The sequence below is a fragment of the Leptosomus discolor genome, chromosome 12, assembly GCF_034619465.1.
Source record: "Leptosomus discolor isolate bLepDis1 chromosome 12, bLepDis1.hap2, whole genome shotgun sequence".
In the NCBI taxonomy this organism is placed as follows: Eukaryota; Metazoa; Chordata; class Aves; order Leptosomiformes; family Leptosomidae; genus Leptosomus; species Leptosomus discolor.
Window position 1 is genome coordinate 12,046,094 of NC_141402.1, and position 16,720 is coordinate 12,062,813.

Genomic DNA, 16,720 nt, shown 5'->3' on the forward strand with positions numbered 1-16,720 from the left:
AATGTCTCACCACCCTCATCATGAAACTTTTCTTCCTTATGTCCAATCTAAACCTACCCTCTTTCTGTTTAATACTGTTCTGCCATGTTCTTTAACTATAGGCCTCTGTAAAAATTCTGTCTTTCGTATAAACCCCCCTTACATATTGAAACGCTGCAATAAAATGTTCACGAAGCCTTCTCTTCTCCCAGCTAAACAACCCAAACTCTCTCAGCCTCTCTTCACACGGGAGGTGCTCCAGCCCTCTGATCATTTTTGTGGCCTTCATCTGGACCCTTGTGCAGTGTGGGCAGAAGCAGCATATCTTACTTCCTCCTGTCCTCCAGCATTATGACTGAACTTTTATTATGTGTGTAGTGCTTCTCTGTCATGTGTCTCTTACATCATGCAGTAAAAGCACAAACGATGTCTCTGAGGCTGGCTTCTGAATATTGTGAACAATTTCTAAAATGCTAATCAAAAAGTATTTTAAAGGAGCCTGCATTAGGGCACATAATGAAAACTGGTTGGTCATGTGAGAAGGAAAAAAGCAGAAAAGTGAATTTGGGGTTCCTAGCATGCCAAAATAGCTTGCAAGTGAGTAGTCTTAAAGGCCTGGGAGTTAGATATGGAACACAGATTGCTCCAGCAATAGAGTGATTTGATTGAGTAGAATCAAATGACCCTGAGCATAATCAATGCTGATATGAACATGATACATGAAGCAGCACAGGGAACAGTGGTCTATATATAGAATATAGTATGACAGCAATACAGGATTAACCAAAGAGTTCACTGATCAACTCAGTGAACTCCCGTGGATTTAGGACTGCTGAACTCTTCTCTGCAGTTTAAAGTTTTAAACACTACAGACAACTGTTTCATCTGACATTGATTGATGATGAAGTGTTTACATCAATGTCTCCCATACAAGATATAGGAGATTTTTTTAATAATCACTCTGTTATGCAAAAGCAATTAATAAAACAGTTCTCGCTTTAATTCTTGTCTCAATAACCTATGCTTAGGATTGTTGAATTTTGATTGCTCATTAGAGAAAGAAATCAAGTTGATAACAAACATAATTTGCCTACTTAAATAAAATACTGTATTTTCTACCTGTCTTAAAGAAGGTACAACATCTCAGTCAGGAACACCAACAGAAACAAGTACTAAAGTTACTCCTACAGCTACACTGCTGCCAACAACTAGAACAACAGAAATAGAAAGTACAGTGTCTACCATAGGCACCACTATTCAACAGTCATCACCATTGGTGTCAACAAGCCAAGTGCCAATCACCACCTCTGGAGTCACTGAAACAGGAATGACCACCAAAACCTCCACTTCGGGCCCCACATTCTCAGAATCCACTCCCCACAGCACCACAACAGGAACGGGAACATCTGGCCTCGAGACCACCACCACCGGGACTGGCAGCCCTCCAACAGGATCACCTACCACCACCAGCAGCACCACAACCTCACCACCATACTCCCCAGAGTCTACAACCAGCCCTACTGTATCACCACCGTACACCCCGGAGCCTACAACCACCACTGCTGTACCTCCGCCATCGGTGTCAACAAGCCAAGTGCCAATCACCACCTCTGGAGTCACTGAAACAGGAATGACCACCAAAACCTCCACTTTGGGCCCCACATTCTCAGAATCCACTCCCCACAGCACCACAACAGGAACGGGAACATCTGGCCTCGAGACCACCACCACCGGGACTGGCAGCCCTCCAACAGGATCACCTACCACCACCAGCAGCACCACAACCTCACCACCATACTCCCCAGAGTCTACAACCAGCCCTACTGTATCACCACTGTACACCCCAGAGCCTACAACCACCACTGCTGTACCTCCGCCATCGGTGTCAACAAGCCAAGTGCCAATCACCACCTCTGGAGTCACTGAAACAGGAATGACCACCAAAACCTCCACTTCGGGCCCCACATTCTCAGAATCCACTCCCCACAGCACCACAACAGGAACGGGAACATCTGGCCCCGAGACCACCACCACCGGGACTGGCAGCCCTCCAACAGGATCGCCTACCACCACCAGCAGCATCACAACCTCACCACCATACTCCCCAGAGTCTACAACCAGCCCTACTGTATCACCACCGTACACCCTGGAGCCTACAACCACCACTGCTGTACCTCCGCCATCGGTGTCAACAAGCCAAGTGCCAATCACCACCTCTGGAGTCACTGAAACAGGAATGACCACCAAAACCTCCACTTCGGGCCCCACATTCTCAGAATCCACTCCCCACAGCACCACAACAGGAACGGGAACATCTGGCCTCGAGACCACCACCACCGGGACTGGCAGCCCTCCAACAGGATCACCTACCACCACCAGCAGCACCACAACCTCACCACCATACTCCCCAGAGTCTACAACCAGCCCTACTGTATCACCGCCGTACACCCTGGAGCCTACAACCACCACTGCTGTACCTCCGCCATCGGTGTCAACAAGCCAAGTGCCAATCACCACCTCTGGAGTCACTGAAACAGGAATGACCACCAAAACCTCCACTTCGGGCCCCACATTCTCAGAATCCACTCCCCACAGCACCACAACAGGAACGGGAACATCTGGCCCCGAGACCACCACCACCGGGACTGGCAGCCCTCCAACAGGATCGCCTACTACCACCAGCAGCACCACAACCTCACCACCATACTCCCCAGAGTCTACAACCAGCCCTACTGTATCACCACCGTACACCCCGGAGCCTACAACCACCACTGCTGTACCTCCACCATCAATGTCAACCAGCCCCATTTCTGTCATCACCTCTGGTACAACTCCAACAGAATCTTTTACCACCACTTCAGGAACAACCTCTAGTAGTTTTCCCACAATCACTGTAACCACCACCATTTCTGAAATTACTTCTCCTGCCTCAACTCGTACTTCTGGGCCAACTGCAACATCAACTGCAGTCACCGTTACAGGCAGTTCTATGTACAGTACAGTTACGCCGCCCAGTGCTTTTAGTTCAACTACAAGTTCACCACCAACCACTGCTGGCAACAATTGTACTATTTTACCTAATGAATCGTATGCGGTAAGTTTCATGAGTCTTTTTAGCATTCTGCTTTGGGTGGAGACTAGTCACATAATTTCAATGTTAGTAACATGCAGAGCAGGTATTCATCCTGATAGAAAAGGAAGTATCAGTCCATTCTCCTTCTTCCTGTTTTCTTGGGTATCAGCATGACTTCCAACGATATTCTGTTTAATAACTTATATACTGCTATTAATTCTTCAAGGACAGTTTTAAAAAGGCTTTCTTCAAGCCTCTTTATTTCTCTTGATTGTAGGATAGCTTTGATGAAGAGAAAACCAAAGACTAAGTGGTGCTGGACTATCTTTTCTATTTCTCCTTTTGAATAGGTCCAGAGTGGGGAAAAGTTGTTTGTGTGTTTACAGTGCACTCCAACAAGAACCCCCAGGGGTGAACTATTCTGAGTTTGGAATTAGTCATACTTGGTCGTAGCTTGGTTTCAGGAGAGGACCATGAGACACATTGCCACATTCAAATACTCATGAAATTTGACTCAGGGTTCTGAGTTTTTTGGGACCCTCCACCTCTGACACAGACAAGCTAATGTCTTGTACATTTCTAAAGCCTCCTCACAGCTTAGATGTCTGCCAACTTGCTCAGTAGATCTGCAGGGATAAAAAATTATACAAGGCTAAAAAACCGGTGGAAGATAGAAAAAATTCATACAATCACTATGCATGTGTGTAATCACCTTAGGCATTACTCCTCAACTAGCTGGTGTTCACTGTAACTTTAGCTGTTAAACTGTTCTAGGCATTCATGGAAGGGGATTGAAAGTATATTGATTACTGATTTTGATCAGTGTCTTTCACTGTTGATTAGCGAGGGAGTCTAGGTGATGCGATTAGATCAGACATCTAACTTTCAGATAGCTGAAACTAAAAAAATTAATTCCCACTTCAGGTTGACTGGCTTGTCTTTTATAAGTAATGCTTTTCTCTTAGCAGCTCTCAGCAGTGCTAGCTCACCTTCAGGCCTTGATGGTCATGACTGCTGCACTTCCTTCCCATTTTCAGACTCCTGGTGGGGAAAAATTGTCAATAAACAAATGGCACCTTAAAACTCTGTAAAAGATATTCAGGCATAACTGTTGTCAGTCTGGCTGCTTCATAAGGTTTCTCTTTCTCTTCTCCCTTCCCCTTTCTTTCCAAACACAGCCAGGTGAGACTTGGTGGCTCTGTGAGTGCGTTCAGGCAATATGTGTAGAAGACAATATAGTCCAGGTGGTTCCCATTATCTGTGATCCACCTCCTAAACCTACATGTGCCAATGGGCTTTCACCTGTGCAAGTCATTGATGAGGATAGATGCTGTTGGCACTGGGAGTGTGACTGTAAGTATATCTTTTGTTGACTGTTTTATCTCCTATGGGAAAAATACTAGTGTCAAGAGCAACAATATTTATCAGGGGACAAGTATCATACAAGGCTGTGACACTCAGACATCTAGTGTTGGTCTATTTGGAGTGCTTCATTGATTCTGTTTAGCTAATTGGGAGCTTTTACTTAAATTGCCATCATTTCTACATAAATATTTTGTTGGTAGAATAAACTGGTTTTCCAAGGCAGGATTTAAATGTCCAATTGCAGATATCTATAGCCTACATATAAGTTACTTCTTCAGACTATCTGCAAAGGTGTATCTAGGGTGCAGGGAACACTATTCTTAGTTGTCTATCAGAAATATCAGACGAACTGTGCCCTGAAAGTGCCTGTTTTTCTTTATTATTGATGAGTTCTAGGTAATGAGCTCGTGCATTGACGTATAGACTTTAGAAGTTTTAATGCTAAAAGTTAGATTTGATGAATGCCACACCTACAGATTTTGTTTATAGTCTGATCTGAATCTGTATGTTGCCATAAGAAGCTAACCTAGCTGTATCATTTTGCAGGCTACTGCACTGGCTGGGGAGACCCACATTACATGACGTTTGATGGACTGTACTACAGCTACCAAGGGAATTGTACATACGTCCTTGTGGAAGAGATTAACAAGAAAGTTGACAACTTTGGTGTCTACATTGATAACTACCATTGTGATACACGGGATGTGGTATCCTGTCCTCGAACGCTCATTGTGAGACACGAGACTCAGGAAGTGCGCATAGCAACAGTCAAACTAAATACTCTACAAGTAGAGGTACTGGAGAACATTACCTTTGATTTCTTGATTAAAGTATTAATATAGCATCAACCTGATGATTATATTCACAATGTTAGGGGAAAGAAAAATTAAAAAGGAACCTGCGTTTTAGATTTAATATGAGTTTGGATTATAAAATAGGACTGCTTTGAAGGACTGCTTTTTTGACTCTGAATATGGGCAAAAATTTCTACAACTTCTTCCCTGTTTTATCTCAAATATTTGCAGTGCCTTATCTCTCCTAAATACACAAACATGGAAAAATTGCTAAGAATTAAGGATATAAAATAAATTGATTTATAATTAATATTCATGTAAAAAAGGAAAAGAATTAATGTTGAATGGGAGGATACAAGGCAAACTAGACGTAACAATAAAGTACTGAACTTAAGTATTTTTTGAAAGTACCATTACTAGCTCTGATTGATGTCACCTTTCTAGTTTTTCAGAATAGAAGCTCTTGTTATAATTTTATTTCGTTGATAAACATGATGCCCCAGCTTTGGGGCTTCAAAACTGGGTGAGAAATGGTTGGTTTTAGGCTTTTGTGGGGTTTGTTTTGTTTATTTTTGTACATTACTGTGTGGGAATATTACAAGTTAGGTTGCAGCATATTGTTGAAAATTTGCAACATTTAGACCTCTTTTTTTTTTTGGTGTGGGTTTTTTTTTTTTTTTTTTCCTCCAAAGCAAGGAAATCTACCATTGCTGAATAGAAGTAGTAACGTTAGTTCCATAGGTATATCATGGATACTGTATTTAAATAAATAATACAGATTTTGGCTTACTTCTTTCATTTAATTTTCCTTCAAACATGTTCCGTTTATGCCAAGGAAGTTAAAACCATGTGCACTAGGAATTTAGGAGAATTTTATATTGCACTTTCACGAGGTGTCCTTAATATCGTAGTCACTCTAATAAATCTGTTGAGTGTTAGCATTTAGCTGATTTAAACTCTGAATTTTAACCTAGTTTGTCAGTGGCTGATAGGCATTTTCTTTCACTCAGAGAAGAAAAGTTTGACTTTCCAGTAACATAAAAGGAAACACAAGGAGACTTGTTACAAAGTGAAAGCACATTGTTTGCCTTTACATTCTGTCTGCAAAGTAAAGTAATGAACAATCAATTGTTTTCTAAAGTCAAACTAAATATATGTCTCTTTACTGTTTTCTTTTATTTATTAGGTGACAGTAAACAAACAGGCAGTGGCTTTGCCTTATAAAAAATTTGGTGTGAGCATCTATGAGTCAGGCATAAATCGTGTAGTGGAAATTCCTGAACTAAAAATGAATGTGACCTACAATGGCTTGTCGTTTTCCATCAGAATGCCTTACAGCCTGTTTGGCAACAACACTCATGGACAGTGTGGTAAGGCTTACTCTTCTAATTTTTGTACTTACAGAAAATCACAAACAGGTCAATAACAACCCTTCCACAAAGATTAATGGAATTTGCTAATAAATCTTCGAGTGAATTCTTTCTCCCCTTACCAATTTTAGGTACTTGCAATAACAACACAGCAGATGACTGCATGTTGCCGAATGGAAACATTGCAGAAAACTGTGAAACTATGGCAGATCATTGGCAAGTTGTTGATCCCTCCAAACCACAGTGCTCTCCAGGACAAATTCCCACAAAAGCACCTAGCACAACCCCGATGCAGCCTTGCAAAGAATCTTCCATCTGCGAGCTTCTTTTGGGAAGGTAGACATTCCTCTGGGGTTTATAAGTCTTTGATCTTCAAATTAAGTGGCAATTTTAGGATTCATTTCTCAATATAAAGTGTTTCTAACTGTTGCTCCATTTCTTGTAGCTTTGTGAGTTACTTCCATTCCTTCTACTGTTTCTAGATGTCATTCTTTGGCCATAGTTTGCTTCCAACCATCTGGCTGCTACATTAATCTTTCTTGGTATTCTCACATTCTTCTATGCTCTCTACCCTCCACTGTCCTATGCTCTTGCCTTTTCCCATACTCACTTAGGAGAAAGCAGAGTCCAACTGAAAACAGAGATCTTAGTTTTTAGAATGTTATATCAGAATTAAAAAAAAAAAAAAATCAAACAAAATCTCTTTAGAAAAGTAGGTCATAGTTATGCTTGACAATATTCACATAACTGTGTAACTCCTGGACAGAAAATACTAGTGCCTGTGCATTTTGTAGGTTAAGGGAGAATACTTTAAGGTATGTTGAAAGGTTACAATCTAGACAAGTGTTCTTAGAAAAATCTCTCCGTAGTAGTCCTTATTCACATCTCCTCAAGTACCACTGTTGCCACATTATAACATGTTAAGCACATTGAAGAATTCAGGGATTATTCTGTAACTAATAATGATAAATGTTTCTGTTTCTAGTGTGTTTGAGCCGTGCCATGCCTTTGTCCATCCTGATAAGTACTATGCAGCCTGCGTTTTTGATAGCTGTGTACTTCCCAACTTAGACCTGGAATGCTCAAGTCTGCAGATCTATGCTGCCACCTGTGCTGATCAAAGTGTATGCATTGACTGGAGAAGTCATACCAATGGTGTTTGCTGTAAGTATTTGGCCATTTATCTTGAACTGTTAGGGAAGCTTATATGGAACTGTTTTGACAATATCCTAATGGTAAGTCACATAGCTTTCCAAGCAATGAAGACACCAATAAAGCACAACAGCTGCTTTCCTTAAGTAATTTTACAAGTAACATTTTTAACAATGGAAATGATAAATAAGCCTGCAAAAATATACATCTGTTGATTGTGCCAGTAACAGCTATACCAGCAGATGCTTTTTTGCACACGGGCTGGTTTGTGTTTTGCAGGCATCAGCAGATCACTCTGTTTTTAGTGATATGCATTGATTTTCAGCTGTAGTAAGAAGAGGACAGAGGGTAGGAATACACTCCCCTTTGAGAACATGTACAAAAGAGACTGAAATTATGAAAAAATTGTAATCAAGATGTAGACTCTTGGCTTTATCTCCTCAGATGTAAAGTATAGTGCTGTATCTCTATGGCTAAATTGCATAAAATAATTCCATTCAGATACGTGAGTCTGATAGCTTTTTTTTTTTTTTCTCTTTGCTTCTCAAGATTGTCAGAGATACATAGGAAAATTAGTAGTTAGTGTTTAAATTCTTGGCATAAGGTCATGGGGCTTTTATAAGATATTGTTACTGAGTCCTTCCTCCTTTCTTTTTTCTCCCATTCCAGCTTATAAATGCCCCCCAGGTAAAGAATACAGAGCATGTGGTCCTATTAAAGAGATAACCTGCAAATCAAGGTAAATAATCCTTCACTGTTAGTTTTAGCTCATACAACTGTTCAGTCATATCTAATCCATAGGTGGATGAGAGAAATCAACCTTCTTTCACGTCTTAAACTGACTGTCAAATTTGGTACCGCTGTTCTCTTGATCCTATATCTGGGTGCCTGTACTGTTTCTGTTGCTTGGCTATACCAGACACGAACACTGACAATGCCTAAATCACAATTGTGCAGATCATTTGCCTGTATCTTCAGTGAAAGGTTATTTGGCATAATCCTCCTCTGTGTGCCTATGACAGTAATGGTGTTCCTCCCAACATTTTGTCTCATGCAGTCAACAAAACGACACTTCAACTAAACAAGCAGAAGGCTGTTTCTGTCCTAATGGAACAATGCTGTATGACTCTGGTGTGGATGTCTGTGTGAAAACCTGCGGTGAGTTTTACTGCTTTACTTGGAAGCATGTTTGTTTCCTCTGTTGTTTCCTTCTCATGTATGCAACACAGATCTGACTGTATGCAGTACTCATACAACATATAGTAGAGATGTCTATGGTTATATGAGTAATATAACTGTAATGGAATGAGTAATGGAAATTTATCTTGCTATTTTCACAGGCTGTGTTGGAGTGGATAAGATACCAAGAGAGGTATGCTGCCATATGCTTTTGTATTTCAAATGAAGGCTGAGGGTGGGGAGAGTGGTCTCCACTGGTGCAGTCTTGTCTTGTGGTCTCCGAACCTTTCATTCCTGCTTTTACTTCTGTTCTTTTTAATTGGTAACCTGCAGTCACTCACTTTATTTTCTTTAATGACAGTTTGGGGAAAGGTTTACAGTAGACTGTCAGGACTGTATTTGCCTGGAAGGTGGAAGTGGCATTGTATGTGAGCCTCATGAATGTCCCAAACAAAATAAGATCAGTTGTGATGGAGAAGGCTTCTACGAGATCAATGAAGTCAATTCTGAAGACTCCTGCTGCCCCATTGTCACCTGCAGTGAGTTGATACTTTTGTTTCTAGTCTTTCTATACCTTTTAGGAATAGAAAGGAAAAGAGAATGGAACTAATTTAGCACCAGAGACCTGCAGCAGGGAGACACAAAACGGTATCTTTGCCAGGGTTAGGGAAAATACGTTTTAATATTGCAATGACTCAGCATAACTGAATCTGTAGTTCTTGAGTTCAGGACCACATTTTATTCAAGTAAAATGCAGATAGATTATGGAATTCTATGTGGGTTTTCATTATGTGGCTGTTGCCTACAGCCTTGGAGTGAGTAACTATTGTCCACTGCTGCTCTGCAAAGAATTATGATACTTTTTTGACACCTGGTAATTATGTAATAGAAAAAGTTTCATAAACTAGTGCAGTCCCCCAATCCAGTGTCTGGATTAACTAGGAAAAATATGTTCTCTTTCTGTGATTTGTTTCTTTGGAGGGGATCTGGACTATTTCCTAGCAATGGAAAGCATATTCTAAATGCTTTGATAGATGCCTATTTCTAGTAGCCGTGATTTAGTGTACCTTCTGGCTTATTCCTTTTTTTTCAGAATGCAATACAAGCTTGTGCACGACTGTAGCCCCCAAATGTACACTGGGATTTGAAGTTCATTCTCATATTCCCAGTGGTCAGTGCTGTCCTGAGTACCAGTGTGGTAAGTGCCTTGGAAATATATTACGATGATTAGCATTATGTATTACATAATTTAGCATCACAGTTAGACTGTAAGCAATAGCCTATTGAAAGAGGTGTTAAACAGCAGATTCTACAAATCGGTTACTATTAGCATTGATTACTACTACTATAGTTATGACAAACAACTACGAAATCAGATATAGCTCAAGTGGCTCAAGTTCAGTTTTCCTGGTTGTAAGTACACGTAAGAACAGCTACAGAGTTAACTGCGACTGTGATCTCAGCTTAATCTAACAAAATGTCCCTATAAGCATCCCCAATGGAAGTTAGCTTTGCAAAGTCTGCTTTGTTCCTAGTAATTGAAACATGGAACTGCTTGTACCTCTTAAGTGGACTTTCTTGGCTATGAATTGGACTGTGTACATTGGTCCAAATCTTCCTCCCTTTTTGCACATGCAGTATCTGTTCTTATACTTTATATATGTCATATCTGCGACCGGAAACAGGGAATAACCAATGTATTTGACTATATGCATTGTGATTTGTTGTGGAAGAAATGAGTTTGACTAGAGTGGGGTGAAGACCTTTTTTTTCCCCTATGTAACCACCTAACTCCTTGTTCGTTAACAGTTCCCAAGAGGGTTTGTGTACATCAGAATGCTGAGTTCTTGGTAAGTTCCCATTTCAACAGTCTTCTGAAAATGCTTAAAAGACCAATTAGTATACTTTATCAGAAGTGTTATGAGGAGGCTTATCTAGTACAATAAATATTTTAGAAATTTTCAAATACCTGTCAGGAGTTCAATCATTTCACAAAGCCTAAATGTTTTCTGGAAAAGTTGCCATGTATGAAAGAGACTAAAGTTGTTTGTATGTCAGTATCAGAGAGAGATTTGGGTTTCGAGCTAAGTGTGCATGCATTTTAAAAAGTCAGTTCACATTTACTGTCAGCATGTTATCGCAGTTTTAAGATTATGCTTTCAAAAGTTAAAAGATTTGTAAATAAGTATTATTCTAAACAGACTTGGATTCCTAATAAATTCTGTTGAGTCTAGTAATTGTTTTATTGCAGATATTTGTATGACACCTGTGCTTTTAATATCTGAGTTTATCATTGCTATATAGCACTTCAATAAAGACACACATTAAATTACATTCAGTATTTAAAATGTTGTCTTCATAAATGGCTAGCCAAATAGCTATCCAATAGCTATCTTTGTGATTGTTTCCTTTTCCATTGCTTGGTTTAGAGATTTTTTGGGAATTAAGAAATGTCTGTCACACATGTCGTATCTCATTAATAAATGAACCTTGTTTACTTAAAATTTACAGCCTAATTCCTCAGTCTTTGTTGACAAGTGTCAAAACTGTTTCTGCACTAATCAAGTTAACGTCAGCACTCAACTGAATATTATCTCATGTGAACACATTCCATGCAACACATATTGTGAACCAGTAAGTGATAAACTTAAAAGTGATTAAAAAAAACCCCAAATACCCATGCACATGAAAAGCAGTTTTGATCAATGAGTGATATAAGCAAAGGACAGGGAGCAGAAATCCAGAGTCCAACTCCAGCACGGATATCAACTGTTCTTGGGCAATCTGCTGTGTGAAGCTTGACTGTGTAACTTAAAGTATTCATTTCGCGTTGGGAGGGTTAGCTGGGAAATTTCTGTAGAACAAGGCCCTGCACCTGGGTGAGGGCAATCCCGAGCACAAATATAGGCTGGGTGATGAGTAGATTGAAAGTAGGCCTGTGGAGAAGGACTGGGAGGATATTGGTGGATGAAAAGCTGAGTATGATCCAGCAATGTGCACTTGCAGCCCAGAAAGCCAATCACATGAAAGAAGTGTGGCCGGCACGTTGCGGGAGGTGATTCTCTCCCTCTACTCTGCTCTGGTGACACCCCACCTGCGGTGCTGCATCCAGCTCAGGGGCCCCCAGTGTAACAAAGACATGGAGCTGTTGGAGTGGGTCCAGAGGAGGGCCATGAAAATGATCAGGGGGCTGGAGCACCTCCTTTATGAGGACAGGCTGAGAGAGCTGGAGTTGTTCAGCCTGAAGAAGAGAAGGCTCTTGGGAGACCTTATAGTGGCCTTCTGGTACTTGAAGTGGGCTACAGGAAAGGTGGGGAAGGACTTTTTATCAGGGAGTGTAGTGATAGGATAAGGAGTAACCATTTCAAACTCAAAGAGGGGAGATTTAAGTTAGATATTAGGAAGAAATTCTTTCCCATGAGGGTGGTGAGGCACTGGCACAGGCTGCCCGGAGAAGCTGTGGCTGCCCCCTCCCTGGCAGTGCTCAAGGCCAGGTTGGATGGGGCTTGGAGCAACCTGGTCTAGTGGGAGGTGTCCCTGCCCACAGCAGAGGGTTGGAACTAGGTGATCTTTAAGGTCCCTTCCAAATCAAACCATTCTGTGATTCTGTGACTAATGGAGTGATATTTAATTATTAGGCATATTTATTATAGTATTTTAATCTATGCCATCTATAGCCTGCTTTTATTATTTGTCTTCTGGTGGGTTGGAACAGAGAAAGGCACAGAAAGGCACATATCTAGAGTGCACTCCAAAACATAATCAATTAATGGGTTAATATGTTTTAATTTATTTTGCAAAAATGCATCTATCATAGTGCTTTCCTTTTTAATTAATTTTAATATTTAGGGATATGAACGTCAACCAGTGAAAGGCGAATGTTGTGGAAGATGTGTGCAGACTAAGTGTGTTATACATATAGCAAGCAATTCTAACCTCATCTTGAGTGTAAGTATGCCCTGCATCTTATGTGTCTACCAAATTTGTAAAGTTCCCCCTTTCAGAGAGGGAGGATCTCTGTGTCGGAGATAAGGCTTAGTGTAAGTTTGCACCTGAAAGGTCAGAGGCTCACCTAAAGCAAAGCCTGTCGACAATTTTTTGGCCTGAAGGAAGGACTCGTGAAATCAAATTTTCTGGAAGGCTTTTCCTGGAATGACAAATCTAATACCATTGGAAGTGTTTTTCTTGCAATGTCTGGAAGCTTGGGCTTTTGTGTATTATTTCATTTCTGTGTACTGAAAAACACTAGTAAACAATTTTATTGCCCCTGTAGGGTGAAAGTTTAGGAAAGTTCTTAATTACCATACAACAGTTGAGCTTTCCCATGGCAAAATCCATTGGCATGGATGATTTTAATAACTCTAATGTACTCCACATAATTCAGAGGTATTTTTCTTTTCCGAGGGAAAGCCAGTGTAAAATTGAAGATTGTCTCCATGTATGGCATACTGCAATATACGTAATAATCTGTATCCAAAATGGCTGTTAATCTACAAACAATTGACTGAGAAACAAGAGGAAAGTCATTGTTAGAGGACAGGAAAATTTCAGCTTTCCTTATTACATTTTATATTTTGCTTGCAGCCTGGAGAGTTTAAAAATGATCCTTACAACAACTGCACCATTTATAGCTGTGTAAATATCCACAACCAGTTTATCTCTTCCACATCTGAGATTACCTGCCCAGCATTCAATGAGGACAGCTGCAAACCTGTAAGTAGATATGGAAAACTTACCCTCTACTCAATGCATAGATTACTTCAGTTTAGTTTAGCCACCTAACTAGCAACAGAAGTCAAATTAAGCTCTGATGATCTTCCACGAAAGTTTCTCAGTCCCAAGGGCAAAAGTTTCTGCTGCATCCATGCACAGACCAATAGAGTGTATAAAATAAGATACCAGGGTGAGAGTTCAAGGCTTATAACTGGCAGCTGTCTTTCAGTAGCCAAAACACTGGTCAGCACTGAGATATCGAGTCCTCCTGACTGCTTTGTGGGGTGTCCTGTCTGAACAAGAACCTTGTTCTCTTGAATGTTACAGAAACACAAGCAGTTTAGTCAGTAGGCTGCCAGTAACACCATGCATACTCCCCATTCAAACACAGAAGTCTCTGAGAAAACACTTTTTGGAATAGTTTCTGAGGAAAAATTGCATTATGTTAACTGTAGACTTCTTTTAAAGCATTATCTTTATTTCTACAATCCTTTGTAAGTTGATAGATTTAAAGTCTGGAAGAGACAGTTATCTTCGTTTATTCAGATACATGCTACAGTTTTATTTTCAGCCATTGAGGAATTGCTCTCCTCAGTTACTGGCCTAAAAGCCCGTTTAATACAGGGAAAGAAAATAATATTATTTTTCCTTTTTCTTTGTTCTTTTAGGGAACTGTTACATTCTTGCCTAACGGTTGTTGCAGAACTTGTAAGTATGCCAGTGTACCTGGATCAACAACACAGAGAATGAATTTTCTTCTTAAATCAACGCATTTTCCAGCCATGGAGGTTGATATGTTTGTGTTTAAATAGATACTTCTACATTTATGTTTGTTAGTCCAAGCAGTCACTGTCTGATCTCTCTGGGAAAGTTTAAACTGAAGCAGAATGACCACTTAAGCCAATTCTTTGAGTGCACTGGTGAAGCCCAGAGGTTGCTGAACTGCAGGGAACTTCTGGAGCTATTTTACTGAAAGTGTTTTCTGATCTTTCCCTATAGGTGCACCTTTGGATAGTCCCACACCATGCTCTGTCCGTCAAAGAAAAGACTTTATCGTCTATAAGGGCTGCCGTTCTGTGGACAGAGTTGTCATGACTGAATGTGAAGGAACATGCGGAACCTTCTCGCTGTGAGTAAACTGATGGGACAATGAGATTTGAATTCTGCTGGCACTGAGCTTGTTTATATAAAAGGAACAATAAATAGGTGGACTACGGAATGGTAGAAGACCTGAAACTATCAGTTCCTCAAATCATGGGCACAAAATAATGAAATCTGTGACTGAACAGTTGATTCATCTTAATACAAAGCAGAAAAATGCATTAAATTGCCTTGGGATTCAGACAGCTGTGATAAGATCTATTCATTCATTAGGAGCTGGCTTGTCTGTCACTTGTGTCAGATCACTTTGGCAGGAAATCATCACAAAAGAACATGGATTATTTCCTGTGATGGGAATAAGCCCAGAGAGCAGCCAGACCTGATGCTCATAAGTTGAAAAGCTGCTTCTCAATAATTATCATCTAAAATTAAATACACATATGTCTTTTAAAGGGAGATTCAAACACGCGCAATTTTTATACAGTAAAGAAATTAGAAAACAAATGCTTTAGGAGTGGTGTCAGTGGAGTAGTTTCACTGTACATTTTTTCTCTGAAATGAATCTACAAAACAGTGGCTATAAGAAAGTGGCTAAAGGGACACCTGGTACTGAGCTATTAAAACACTGGAAAAACATAATCCCAACTCCCTGAAGAAACTGTCATTTGCTGCCTATCACTGAGTAGGCCACAGGGCACCTTACATGGGAAAATATTGATCTTTAGTCTCAGACCAAACCCCAGTTAGCCAGGGCATTTATTAATATTGTGAAATACCTTATCATCTTAAAGTCTTGCTGTGGTTGCCTCTGCACACAAATACAAGAAAAAGATGGCTCTTGACACAGTTTGTAGCCTGATAATTGACAGATTCTGCAGGTTAGGAATGGTGCTTGGGAAGCTGATGAACACAAGGCTGCAAAAAATGCTTTGCTGTGGGATAGGAACAGAAAGAGCTGCTGATTCCCCTGTTAACACTGCCTGGTTTGTAAGATGCACTTTGATTTACGTGATGCATTTGTAGCCCTTGTAGCCAACTGATTGATGTGATGCCATCGTAGATGGCATTGTAGCCACTTGTCTATGCAGTTTTCTTATTCAAGTCAGGACTTTGTCTGCCCTTAATTGTTGATCTGATGTATTTAACTTCATCAGTGCTGGGATGATGAGAGGAATCTAAGGAAGCCAAGCTCCTAGAACTCACTGGGGTTTTTTATTAGGACTTTGAGATTCATTGTTTTACCAGAAAAAAATCTCAGCAAATGCAATGAATTTTAGAAGCATAGCATTGTAACCGCTGCTCTCTCAGATGAGCTTTGCACTTTCATTAGCCACAACTGTGGCTTTTCTACATATTATTCCAGACTTCTCACAGGAGCTGTGTACCTAGTTTCACTCTCTCCTCAGTATCCTAGCTTCTGGCATAATGTTGCCATTTTCTATGTTGACAGATACTCTGCCGAGGCCAATTCTATGGACCACAGCTGTTCTTGCTGCAGGGAGTCAAGGACTACAGTGAGGGAAGTCCAACTGAAATGCCCCACTGGGGATTCAATGTGGCATAAGTATGTGTATGTGGAAAGCTGCAGCTGTCAAGACACTCAATGCAGCATCTCCAGTGAGTCACAGAGCACAGAAGAAAACGACAAGGCAAGGACTCTGAACCGTATCAAGAGGGCCATCAGCTTAACATCAAAATGAAGGGGGAAAAACCTAGCAGCATTCAACTAAAAGGACTATGCACCATTCTCATCTTCCTTGACTACTTTTGAATTTTGTTTTTCCCAGTTACTATATCCTGTTTGTTGTCTGATTGTTTGTAACAGTGCTCTATTTATTTGTGCACAAAATAAGAACACAAATTTGTATTATTCCAAGTGCACAGCCTTTTGAGTCCTTTTGTAATCAGCTTATTTTCTCAGAATGATTAAAAGCACGTTTCAAAAAAAAATGATAGGTTTTGTACTTATTCACATGCTGTCCTGATGAGCCTGA

At 40.4% G+C, this 16,720-nt stretch overlaps 1 protein-coding gene across 1 annotated transcript in view; it reads left to right on the forward strand.

The window, feature by feature from the left end:
- The window catches only part of MUC2 (mucin 2, oligomeric mucus/gel-forming), a 53,460-nt gene extending 37,034 nt beyond the window's left edge, over positions 1 to 16,426 (forward strand). Inside the window, exons 36-53 of the mRNA XM_086472002.1 lie at positions 1,110 to 3,073; positions 4,231 to 4,405; positions 4,964 to 5,211; positions 6,398 to 6,581; positions 6,713 to 6,917; positions 7,567 to 7,745; positions 8,403 to 8,472; positions 8,791 to 8,891; positions 9,074 to 9,105; positions 9,274 to 9,451; positions 10,006 to 10,110; positions 10,722 to 10,762; positions 11,424 to 11,546; positions 12,762 to 12,860; positions 13,497 to 13,625; positions 14,294 to 14,333; positions 14,625 to 14,754; positions 16,177 to 16,426. Of these exons, the coding sequence (XP_086328128.1) occupies positions 1,110 to 3,073; positions 4,231 to 4,405; positions 4,964 to 5,211; positions 6,398 to 6,581; positions 6,713 to 6,917; positions 7,567 to 7,745; positions 8,403 to 8,472; positions 8,791 to 8,891; positions 9,074 to 9,105; positions 9,274 to 9,451; positions 10,006 to 10,110; positions 10,722 to 10,762; positions 11,424 to 11,546; positions 12,762 to 12,860; positions 13,497 to 13,625; positions 14,294 to 14,333; positions 14,625 to 14,754; positions 16,177 to 16,426 (4,253 nt within the window). The remainder of the gene's footprint in view (positions 1 to 1,109; positions 3,074 to 4,230; positions 4,406 to 4,963; positions 5,212 to 6,397; positions 6,582 to 6,712; positions 6,918 to 7,566; positions 7,746 to 8,402; positions 8,473 to 8,790; positions 8,892 to 9,073; positions 9,106 to 9,273; positions 9,452 to 10,005; positions 10,111 to 10,721; positions 10,763 to 11,423; positions 11,547 to 12,761; positions 12,861 to 13,496; positions 13,626 to 14,293; positions 14,334 to 14,624; positions 14,755 to 16,176) is intronic.
- Positions 16,427 to 16,720: the final 294 nt, after the last annotated feature.